Here is a 12,610-nt window from a genome sequence, read left to right as displayed (position 1 = left end):
TGCCTTCTGTGTCCTTTTCTGTTTGACTGTGGGATGGAGGCGATGATTGAGACACAGGGTATGTCTACACTGCAATTAGACACCTGTGGCTGACCTGTGACAGCTGACTCAGGGCTCGGGCTAAGCAGCTGTGTACTTGTGGTTTAGACGCTTGGCTCTGGGACCTTTCCACCTCGCAGGGCCCTAGAGCCTGGGCTGCAGCGTGAGCCTGAATATCTACACTGCAGTTAAATAGCCCCTTAGCCTGAGTCAGCTGACATGGGCCAGCCATAGGTTTTTTTATTGCAGTGTAGACATGCCCACAGAGATTTACCGTCAACTCTCTCTTGGGTCTCCCATGGGTATAGACTGCAAATTATATCTGGTTACATGCAACGATTTTCTGTTAAAGGTTTGCTGGCTTGTCTTGTCATGTCATTCCTGGCATACCTTCTTGTTTCACTTTTCTTCTCAAGCTCACCCTGATTTATAGCAATACTCCCCCTGTTCGAAAATGCGTATATTTGGTGCACACACACACCCATACAGCCCAAAATATATTTTTTCTTTCACTTCAAATCCTAATCTGAAAATCTGCATAACTAAGTGTAAAACTATGTCCATACTATTTTTGGATTGAAACATCACAGTCAGTTTAGGTCTACACCTTCAACTTTAAAAAGAAAAAAAAATTAAACTTTATATCAGTGTGAAAAAATGCTGGCAATCCAGCACCACAAATCCAAGGTACAACACAGATAATGACTGTTCTCTCACCCTGCCCTAGGAACATGCCTCAGCCCTGGTCTACAGGTATCACCTCAAACCTTTATGAAGTAAATGAACATGGTTTCTTATTTTTCACAGAGTTAAACACAGGTCAGATACAGGAAGCTATTGGTGAAGCAGTGAATGGCATTGTCAAGCATTTCCACAAACCGGAAAAGGAGGTGAGACTTTCTTTTGCTAGCTACTTCTCTGTTATTTTTCTGATGCTTATGAGTCTATAACCTGGAATTGCACACCTCCAAGTACATCACTTTTGCTGCTAACTGTACTATTGTATGTTCTTGGTCCATGCCCATCATCCTGGTAGATGAACCCACAATAAGAGCCAAATTCTGTCTAGGATTCATCGGTTTGGCTCTCAAGTGTCCTGTATGTTTTTTAATGCGGTTGTATAAATCTTCTCATGTCTTAGTTATTCACTATGAGACAAGAGTGAAGCATTTGATGAAGAGCCCCTAAGAATGAGCCATCAGTTGCTTTATATTTTCCAAGATGGGAGTGGGAGTGGGGGATGGCTTAATAGTTCTCACTTATACAGTTTGGAGCATGCAGATAGGCATGTCAGCAGCACAGAATACTACACTCATCTGACTTGTGCTGTAGCCCTTATGTCTTCCCATGAGGCTTTATTATTATTAAAAAAATGTTGGCCATAATAACACATATCATTACTTTTCTATATACAAACTGGAAAACTGAAAAGATAACGTTTGTTTGTTTGTTTCCATATGTCCTTGGCAGAGAGGCAGTCTCACTCTGTTGCTGTGTGGAGAAAGCGGACTCGTTTCAGCCCTTGAGCAGGTGTTTCAGCATGGATTTAAATCACCCAGGCTCTTCAAAAATGTCTTTATTTGGGACTTTCTAGGTAAGTGTGAGGAAAACATACAGCAGAGTGTTGCTGTAAAGTACATATATCTGCCTTCTGTAGTGTCATCACCACTTTGTATGCCAGATTCTCAGCTGGTGTGAATGGCGTACTTCCATTAAATTCACTGGAGCTCTGCCGATTTATGCCAGCTAAGTTGCTGATGCAAGGCAGTGAGTGTTCCTTCTTCCCTGAAGGTGAAAAGAAAATGTATCTGTGTTCTACAGATATTAACACTGGCATTATCATATAACAAATGTATTGCGCTCTAACATTCTGAGGGGGCAGGGTGGTGGTGGTGGCGTTAAGCATTTTGAATATTTCCTAACTACATGGTGTTAGAATGAGTTGGTAATGAGGAGGAGGAGTTTAGTGTAGTTGGAAGCTTGGGTCTAGTAGCCATATGTTATTTTTAATAGAGCAGTGTGAAAGATATAATGCAAAGCAAAGTTCTGCTGAGCCTTCTTAATACGAACCCTAGAAACTACACACAATGATATCTGTACTCTCAAATTGGTGAAGTCTTTTAAAAAGTGAAGTATCAGAGGGGTAGCCGTGTTAGTCTGAATCTGTAAAAAGCAACAGAGGGTCCTGTGGCACCTTTGAGACTAACAGAAGTACTGGGAGCATAAGCTTTCGTGGGTAAGAACCTCACTTCTTCAGATGCAAGTAATGGAAATCTCTAGAGGCAGGTATATATCAGTGTGGAGATAACGAGGTTAGTTCAATCAGGGAGGGTGAGGTGCTCTGCTAGCAGTTGAGGTGTGAACACCAAGGGAGGAGAAACTGTTTCTGTAGTTGGATAGCCATTCACAGTCTTTGTTTAATCCTGATCTGATGGTGTCAAATTTGCAAATGAACTGGAGCTCAGCAGTTTCTCTTTGGAGTCTGGTCCTGAAGTTTTTTTTGCTGTAAGATGGCTACCTTTACATCTGCTATTGTGTGGCCAGGGAGGTTGAAGTGTTCTCCTACAGGTTTTTGTATATTGCCATTCCTGATATCTGACTTGTGTCCATTGTGCATCTGAAGAAGTGAGGTTCTTACCCACGAAAGCTTATGCTCCCAGTACTTCTGTTAGTCTCAAAGGTGCCACAGGACCCTCTGTTGCTTTTTAAAAAGTGAGTCACTTAAATAGCACTTCATAGTTCTGTCTAGGTATTTACATAGCCCTCACCACCAAAGTATCTGATTGCCTCACAGTCTTTAATAGATGTTAATCCTCTCTCCACTCCTGTGAGGTAGGAAAGTATTATCCCCATTTTACAGACAGGGAACTGAGGCATAGGGTAGAATAAATAATTTATCCAAAATCACACAGGAGGCCTGTGGCTGAAATGGAAATTGAACCCAGGTATCCTGAGTCCTAATCCAGTGCCCCATCTACGAGACCATTCTTATACCTACTTACATAGCACCTGTCAGCTGAGGGTCTTAAATTGCTTTACAAATGTTCATATAACTTCAGCATACACATTTGTTGTAGCCGTTATAGTGAAGTATATTGAAGTTAAGTTTACTGTCTTGCAGGAATAGAACCCAGTAGTGCTGCCTCCCTGATCTCCATTCTAACCACTATTGCATAACATATTTATGGCTATTGGTATTTCCATTGATCAAACTCCACCATCACCCATCTTTCCTTTTCTTTCAAGAAAAAGCACAAACACATTATGAGACCCTTGATCAGAATGAAATAGTCCCAGAGGAGAACTGGCAGACTAGAGCCAGGAGTTTTTGTCGTTTTGTCACTGCTATCAACAACACTCCTAGAAACATTGGGAAGGATGGCAAGTTTCAGATGCTGGTGTGCCTTGGAGCCAGGTATAGGGGAACATTTTGAATCATATACATAAGGTTTGAAGGGGATGAGATGAGGTCACAAGGCTGCTTGTGCCGCGAAGATGGACTAATGTTTGCAAAGTTCTTGGCGATTTTCAGATAGAAGGTGGTGGTTAATAAAACTGGACACTCGCATACAACAGAATCTCAATTAGCCTCAACTCTCAGGGGGAACCCAAAATTGGAAAGATCTGAGATTTTGGAAAATTGGCACAGTGTGAAAAACCAAAACAATGAGCAATCACGCCAGGAGAACAAGTTGGGAGCTCGGTTGGCTCTGCTTAAGCGTAGGGGAGTGCCTAGCAAAGGACTGCTCCAGCGTGCGGCGGGTGTGTTGTGAGGAAGCTGAGATCGAACAGCCAGTTAGGGCTCCCTGAATATCTGCGTCAGCACAGGTCAGAGCAGCAACTCCCTCTCCTCTGCCCACTGGAACCATTGTGGGAGGGAGGTGTTAGGAGCCAGCCCTATGCCAACTGGGGATTCCCCAGCAGGTGACTTGTGAGTGGGTTCTGCTTCCTTTGCACTGTCTGTGTGGTGCAAAGGAGGAGCTGCCAAGCAAATCTGTCCATAAGTATTGTGGCTTCTTACCCTTGAAATAACATGCTTGACCTTCAGGCTGAGAAGGTTGGACACTTCTGCCCTAGATTATAGTACTCTCTACTTACACAAAGTTGTCATGTATTATTCCTCCTTCCCCAGTTTATCTGGAGAAAGTGGTAGATTTCTTTAAAAGATTAAAAATCATTTCATTAAAAATGAGACATTAACTTGGTTTTTGTTTTTGTTTTCAAATTCTGAAATCTGACTTTCTCAGAGACCACCTCTTACACCATTGGATCGCCTTGCTTGCAGACTGTCCAATCACAGCACAGATGTACGAGGATATAGCATTGATTAAGGATCATACCCTTGTTAATTCCTTGATTCGAGTGTTGCAGACCTTGCAGGAGTTCAACATTACACTGGAGGCTTCCCTCGTCAAAGGAATAGACATCTGATCTGTCTCACCGCAGACACTTTAAAAAAAAGCAACAAGGAACAAATGTTATTAGTATGCAAAGGTTCTTTCTGCTAATACGTCATATTGCGAACTTGTTCATGGCCACAAAACACAACTTTGACTTTTCTTGAAGGAAACTCAAAAAATAGTGCAGAAAAATGGACAGAAGCTGTAAACTCAATGTTAAAAGGAGAAAAAAAAAAAGAGGAGGATTTTTGGTATAAATCTATTTAAGAGTTTATTTGCTGATTTGCTTTTTACACACTTTCATGTGAAAGAGAGAGAGAGATGACTATTTGTGCAGCTTATTTTAAAGCTGTAGTATTTCCTTGCCATAGATAATGTGCAGTGAGCCTTTCAGCATTCTCTGAATTTGCCTTCAGATGTGCTGTATGTTGTAAGCCCTAATGTACACACTCCATTTCTGCTAAGAAGGTCATTCTAGAGTTTTTAAACTAATATTTTATATATTAACATTATTACCAATGTTTGATTTTTTTTCTTTAAACTAAACTGGGTCACTGCTGTGCTGCAAGGGAAACGACAAATTCTGGTGTGAGGTTTTTTAATAGCCTCAGAGCACTGATTTGTCAGCAAATCACTTGTCTTTATTTTTGTTGTCAGTATTACGTTTAGTGGGTTCCAGGAGACAGAACCATGCAAATGGACAGAGATTAAAGTAATATTTTTCATATTGGTACATAATTGCACAGAAGAAACTGTAAGTGTGTTGTATTTTTAACTGATGTTTTTATTTATTTAACCTATCGTGTTTTTGTAAGTTTTTGTTTTTTAAAAAGCCTTATACAATATAACTGGCTATATTATGTTTGCAATTCAAAATTTACAGTTCAGTCCACTTAAATGAAAAGCCTGGATAAGAGTGTATCTGCTAGCAAAAATGTTTCCGTGTGCACCTGCCTTTCAAATTAGAATTTATCTTGGTGTGGAGCACCCTTAAATTGTTGACAGCTAAAGAAATAACTCCCTAACCCCTGTGCTTTGATTTATATTCTAATGCAAAGGGAACAGTAGCTAAGTAGAGGTCAGTGCCACAGTGAAGTAATGATGCCACTCATAAACCTAATTCCAAGTTTCCATTTCAAAACTTTCTGTGGTGATCTCACATGATGAGCATAGACTGCACATAGGATTTACTGTTGAAATACCAAGCTCTCTTATGTGCTAACTTTGCAAGCTGCTGGATTCCAGGATGCTTGTGTATCTTAAGTAAAAAGGCTTTAGCCCATGCTCATAAATTATAACATTCAGACTGCTTGGATTTTGTTGAAATACAGAGCTTGGGATTTGGTGAGTGCATAGAGGCAGCTCTGTTCATTTTAATTCTCCAATAAAATCCCTTTGAAATGCAGACCTGATTTGAGAGACAAACCCTGGTCAGCATAATGAATTGCTGTTCAGTACTTCTGGGCTCTACTTAAGTGGTCTCCACTGTATAAACTTCCCAGCAATATCTCCCTTACTATAAGGAACAGAAGGTTGTTCTTGGTTGTCAGTCTGTAGAATATTGTGACACCTTTTCTTTATTCTCTTCATTTTAGTGACATCTTGTGATAGCTTTATTTCCGTAATTTAAAGGTATAGCACATGTATTAAATTTTCGACTATTTTTACTTTTGTCCTATTTATTTCATTATTAAATGGAGAAGTTTCTTTGTCACTCTTATATTTTCTTTTATCCGAATGAGGTCCTGCCTTCAATGCCTATTAGCGTTGGAAAAATGAGTGGGCAGTGTCCAGACCACATGCACAATCTCTTCACGCTGTATAGATGAATGTACTTTCACAGTTTGGAGTTCACATCATTGTTCATGGAGCGATTTTTCCCTGTTAATTTTGAAAGGAAAAGGATTAGAATGCAGTGTATATGTGCTTAAAGAAACATTTTTCAGGTTGAATAAGTTAAACAGAGAGAAGCCTTCTACACTCACCACTAAACCCCACATTTAATCAAATATCTTACTATTTTTCATTCAACACTCCAGATTACAGTAGGCTTGTATATTTTTACAACTTTATCCTCCTGACGTCTACATTAGGAAAAGAGATTGGGGTTAATTAACATGTTTTAGCTGACCCTGACCTAACCTCAAAGTCTTCTCTTGTATAGATGCAGGGTAATGCTGTTTATCTTGACTTAGTTGGCCAAGGTAGACCCCCAGGCAGAAAAAGTATTGGGTCAGTGTTAGCCAAAATGTGTTATTTAACCCTCAACTTCTTTTCCTGACATAGAAGTAGACATTTGTTTTTTACTTCATTGTTCATGGTAAATGGCTTGAGATGCCCACTTGCAGGTTGCAAGGACACAAGTGAAGGGTCTCTGACCCCTGAGTGGCAGTTGCTTTGGATAACACGTCAGGAGGATAAAGTTGTTTTTTCTTTAGATCATGTTACTTCCCAATGAGCTAGTCACTGTTCAGACATGGAGGGAGATGGCAGAGCATAATCTAAATCCTGTTTTTTCACCTACAGTACTATGTCATGATGGGCCATTCCTGTCACCTTTCACAGACAAGGAGCTGCATCTGGGTCCCATTGAAATCCAAGGCAGTTTTGCCATGGACTTCAGTGGAATAAATCCTTACAGGCCTGGAAGGGGCCGTAAGAGGCTTCAAGTGCAGCTGAACCAGTGTGGTTTTGTTGGGCACAGAGGGAATGGTGGAGGACTGTGTTCTGCATCTTAGCTCTGTGGCAATCTTTGTAAGCAGGCCAACACATGAGGGATTAAGGGGTAGAGTTTGTTTGGAGACTACAAAGGCAGTTCCCTTGATCAAAGCCTACTGGTTGGGGCCACAGTACAGCAACCCTAAGGCTGCAGTAGCAGCCATGCTCATCACAACTTTTTTTTGTAGTTCATCTTGTAGTTCCTGTTTCACACAGTCTGCCTGCTTGAACTATATAGATCAGGAGTCAGCACAAAGGAAACAGGATTGGGCCCAAAGTTAGCCACTTCCATAGCAGTCATTTCTGACTGGCAGAATCAAATGCAACAGTTCCATACAACTTCCTTCCATGAGGCACCTCTGCTAACATTGTAGGGAAAGAATCCTGGTAACTGAATCCGAGTATTCCATATGACATTAGAAGGTGTGACCTGATGTGCCACTAGACAGAATTTTGTAAAATAATTCTGCCTTTTCCAAGATGCTATTCCAGAATGAGAGATGTACTGATTTACTACAGCTACTGGGACAAGAATGCTGGTTGCCAACCTGAGCACTGATTAGGTAATGCTGTTACTATACGCATTTACTATAGGCTTTGAAAAATTTATGGCCAAAAAAAGTGCCAGTTATATTAAACTGAAATTAAAAGTGCTGTTTTCATGTTAGCACCTTCTTTGAGATGTGAGAGAAAGCAGTGGACAAAAATATCACCTCTTAAATTTCCTTTATGTATTAATCCTACTATAATCAATACTATGAGACTGGTACACACTCACAGCAAATAGACAAGGCTGTTTTTGTTGTTTCACATTTAATGTAATACTTTAGAGGTAATGGTTTGTTTTAAATTTTTGAATTTAAAATTAATATATACAGGGATCTTCATCTTTTTATCATGTTCTGTAGCTGAAAGAATATTGTTCATGAATTGAAAAACATTCTTCTACCATTTCCATTGTGAAGAGTATTTTTAAATTTTAAGAATTGTATATCTGGGACCTAATAGTTAAAAGCTCCATATATTTTGGTGTGGTTTTGAATTTATGCCTATATAAAGGCTTTGCTTCTGCAGAGAAGCTCTCAGCAAGAGTTAACTGTCATTCTGTATAATGACAAAAGATTTTTGTCACAATAGTGCAAGATACTGTAGGAGACTTGAAAATACTTGAAGTTATTGTACATGTTCTTCTCATCTTTGTAGTTCTTTTCCTTTTATATCTAGAGACTGGCTGTTACTCCATTAAGATGCAGCATCAATTACAGTAAATTATATATTTTACTACATGGAGAATTTACTGGCATTTTTTTTAAGAGTGGGCATTGAAGTTTACATTATGATGACTGAGAGCAGGAAACCCAGGTACTGTACTCCTTTGTTGTAACCCTTAGGACAGTCAAGCATTACTGTAACTTGGAAATATGAAACAGTTTTGCGGATGTAGCTTATTTGCTGAATTGCAATAAAACTACCTTCTAACCTGAGGAACAGCATTAATTTAGTGTGCCATTTTTGGCAGTTTCTTTATTCCAATCAGGCTAATTATCATCCCCTTCATGTCCCAAAAACAGGTATGTATGGCTCCATTTTTCATGTCTCAGAGATAGAAGGCCACTGTTTCAACTTCATATGGAATTGGTTAGAAGCATTAATTTCATTACGTTCAGTGTACACTGCAAGGACTTAAACTATTGAAAATATCAAAGTTAACGTGTGCAAATGATTACATGTTTCCACACATGCTTTCTTAGTGTTTTGAAAAAAATCTGTTTCCCTTTTAAACTTTTCGCTGTAGCAATCAAGCCTGAAAAGTATGTTGTAGTATGCTATCATGTTTGTCACTCGCTAGCAAAATATTTACTAGGGATGGGCCTGAAGTTCAAAGTTCTGATCTTCCTCTGTGTTTGAAGATGTTTTGAATCTGGAGGTTTGGCCCTGTCTCTAATATTCACCTAGTTTCCCTTCCCTTTCTTTACCACATATGACCCCTACTTCTTTCCTGCCTCGGGCCTTCAGTTCAAGCCCTTCAGGAGCTTCTACTGTTTACTGTTGGAATTATAGCATTGTGCGCAATGAGTTAACCGCTGATTGAGGGATGCTACCCCGCATTTGTGTTTCTTCTCCATATGATGAAACCACTAAACACTAGTTCTCTGCTCACGCGGTCTGAAAACTGTCTAAGGGGTCTGTGAAAGATTTTCATTACCATAGAACAGTAGTTTTCAACCTGTGGTTGGCAGACCCTTGGGGTTCATCAAACTAAGATTTCCAAAGGGGTCTGCATGTCCATTTGAAAATTTTTAGGGGTTCACAAATGAAAAAAGGTTGAAAACCACTGCCTTGGTGATACTCAGAAGAGTATATGAGCGAATATGGCCAAGTATACGTACACATTAGTACATCCCATGTAGGTGAAATCAGAGTTGGGCTCTTAGCCTATAAAAGTCATGATATTCCAAAACCTAGTTTCCCAAAGTTGCATAAGCTCTTGTGCTTTTCATAGGCTGTCTGTCCTGCATTTCAACTGTGCAACTGAGCAGTTCCCCCTGCTAGAATGATGATGATGTATGGCTGCAAGCAACTGTCACTTGGAAGAAAGGCAGACTTATATCAGCACTAAAATGGGGGAAATGGCCTGTGACAGGACTAATGTAGGCCCTGTAGCCCTTAGTAGGAGACAGCAAAAGCCCAGCAGCAGCCCTTTCCTTCTAAACATTTAAGAAATGTACACAATATTTTATTTAAAAGTAGGAGGATTTTGTGGTGAAGGCAAGAGAAGGCCACTGTTATGCTGTAAATCTCAATAGGACCTTCTGCCTGTAGCTACATCTCTATTATCTAAGCACCTATGCCAGTCCCTTCCGTGTCTTATCGTTATTATCCAGACATACAGACCTCGTAGTATCCCTCCCTCTGCGGAGAAAGGTCTACCATCTTAGACACTCCACCTGCCCCAGGCCCATAAAATGTCTGTAATTCACATCTTGCTTCTGATTTCCCAACGCCTGATGTGCCTCCAGAAGCTTAATTTCAGCAACCTCATGTGGCACAGGTAACTTATCTGTCTTTTTATTGAATAATGTTCAAAGGCATGGAGAAGGAATAACCATATTCATAAACGGAGCATAGAGTTGGAAAAATGCAGTCGCAGCTGGGAGCAGTACCACAGCAAAAGAGCCAGGACAGTCAACTGGATGACAAATTGAATGAGTCGTCAAAGTGATGTTACTAAAAAAAAAAAAAAGGCAAATGCGAACTGGTCTATTACTAGGAGCATTCTGTTTCCTATGAGCAAGGTTTTTCTCTGATCTGCTTAGAACAGGCCACCATTCACCTGGGGCAGAAAGGCCCCAGGTAAAAAGTGGGACCCACGTGGGGCCGGGATGACCTACAGTGGGGACCCAGACAGACAGGGGAACCCACGCAGGACTGGGACTAGCTACAGTGGGGACCCAGACTGCAGAAGAGGGAAGCAGGTGCCTCCTCTTGATCGAAAACCTGCGGCAGGAAAGAGACTTCCTGCATGCCCAGCTGCGAGGGAAGCTCGGGAGATAGGAACAATCCTCCTGCTCCCACTCCTCCTCCCCCCCCCCCCCCGGTGGAGGGGCTCTTGAGGTGGGGTGTGTGTAGCGGGGTGGTCACCCACTCCTGCCCGGAAGGGCTTAAAACAGCCCTGGCAGAGGGCTGGGCCAAAGGGAAAAGCTACTGGGCTGATTGGGGAAGTAGCTGCAGCTGGGCCACGCCCCAATCAGGCCCAGCTGGCCCTATAAAGGCTGGGAGCAAGGACAGAGTCTCTCTCTGCATTCAGAGAGAGAAGGGCCTGGCTGCCTGGAAGCTAGAGGTGGGGTACCTGTGTGGAGCAGGTCTGGGGAAAGGCAGAGGAGTTAGGGACCTCTAGCCTGGAAAGCCCCAGGTTGTGGCCTAGCACTGGGCTAAAAGGTACTGAGGGTTGCAGAGGGCAGCCCAGGGGTATGCCAAAGCAGCAGGTCCAAACCCAACCTTGCCAGTGATGAGTAGGCTGATACTGCAGTCTGCCCCAGGGAACGGGAGTTGGTTGGTGACTGGCAGTAGCCTTACACTGAGGCAAGGTGGGGATAGTGGGTGAGGAGTTCCCCTGGGAGGGGGAGACCTAGAGCTGTGAGGGGTTACTGCCAGGGGCAGCATGGCACCGGGTCTGGGAGGGATACGGGGGCCAGAGGACAGGTGGATCACGGGCCTGCAGAGGGTGCTTCTGGGTGGAACAAGCTAATTCCTGGAAGTCACCAGCAGGAGGCTGAGTCCAACCTTGTTACACGGTGTGGCTAGTGTCATCTCGGGGCAGCACATTTTAAAATGGTCCTGATTCTTTTTAAAGAATTCAGAGAAGAGCATGAAAAATGCCAAAGGTTTAGAAAATAAAACTTTTGAGGAAAATCAAAGGGAACTGGGCATATCCATGCTGGAGAACAGACAAGGAAGGGCAGGGAGCTATTACCAGGAAAAGGGATGTTGTGAGGCAATCACTGATCAGTTCTGCTTGCTCTCATCCAGTGGCCCATCCACGGGGACATCCTTTACTTCATGTCCCAAGGCAGGACCAGATCAGAGTGCTGAGACATCTCCCGCAGGTTTTATAGCCTTTTCCATCTCCTGGCAGCCTAATCTTGGGTCACATAGCTGTCTTGCTGATGCATCTTTTTCTGTTCACTGATAAAAATGATTGGGTTTTATGCTGCTCCTCTCCTGGCTATCGCCTCTAATCCTCCAAGTGTAGGTGGGGAGATTCACTCATCCTCCTAACCACTACTGTTCTGCAAGGGACGATCCCCAGCTCTGATAAAAATTTGTGGTGACCAAGCAAATACAAGAGGCCTTTTCATTCCAATCTTGCTCATGCTGGTGTAAATAGGAGCAACTCCCCTGAAATCAATGGAGTCATCAGAGTGTAAACCTAGTGTGAGATCAAAATCTGTTTATTAAGCCATAAAAACACAGGAAAGCTGAAAATGATCAGAAGCATCTACCCAGTACATGAAAATGTCCCAGGAACGCTGTGGCACGTGCTATAGCATAATAAGCAATCGGCTGGAAGAAAAGAGGATGATACAATGAAGGGGAACTTAGCGCAGCCCCTCCCCCCCAAGCACATAGAGACTGGGGGAAGATGAGTGGCTGCTTTATGGGCTGACCCATTTGTACCAGGTGACTTATTACTTGTTTAGTGTGGCCAATCTGCTTAGCACTGAAAAATACACAAAATGGTCCCTGTCTCAGATATATCATATATATATATATATGTCACTCACAACCTGGAGCGTAACTTAGAGAACCTCTCTCCATAAGTAGTATTACATTTGGTTTCTTATGAGCATCACCGAAGTGGGTTTTCAGACAGTATTTGAAAGTTGGTGATGAATGGGCAAACTGGGGTAGAGAGGCAATTCCATGCAGTGAGGGAAGAGTGGAGAAATAGA

The 12,610-nt window shown here is 42.0% G+C and overlaps 1 protein-coding gene across 8 annotated transcripts in view; it reads left to right on the top strand.

Moving 5' to 3' along the window:
• Window positions 1-6,153, top strand: part of DENND5A (DENN domain containing 5A) — a 98,581-nt gene extending 92,428 nt beyond the window's left edge. For 7 of the 8 annotated variants that reach the window (XM_005291704.5, XM_005291702.5, XM_005291701.5 and 4 more), the window contains 4 exons: window positions 847-929; window positions 1,510-1,633; window positions 3,286-3,454; window positions 4,287-6,153. In XM_005291704.5, coding sequence (XP_005291761.2) covers window positions 847-929; window positions 1,510-1,633; window positions 3,286-3,454; window positions 4,287-4,470 — 560 coding nt within the window. In that variant the 3' untranslated portion in view covers window positions 4,471-6,153. Of the gene's footprint in view, window positions 1-846; window positions 930-1,509; window positions 2,172-2,756; window positions 3,455-4,286 lie in introns of those variants that run through there. The other variant, XR_010600511.1, reaches the window with a different exon arrangement.
• The last annotated feature ends 6,457 nt before the right edge of the window (window positions 6,154-12,610 follow it).

This window comes from Chrysemys picta, chromosome 4 (assembly GCF_011386835.1).
Source record: "Chrysemys picta bellii isolate R12L10 chromosome 4, ASM1138683v2, whole genome shotgun sequence".
Lineage (NCBI taxonomy): Eukaryota > Metazoa > Chordata > Testudines > Emydidae > Chrysemys > Chrysemys picta.
The sequence above is the reverse complement of the archived record's forward strand: the minus strand, read 5'-3'. Positions and strand labels throughout refer to the sequence as shown.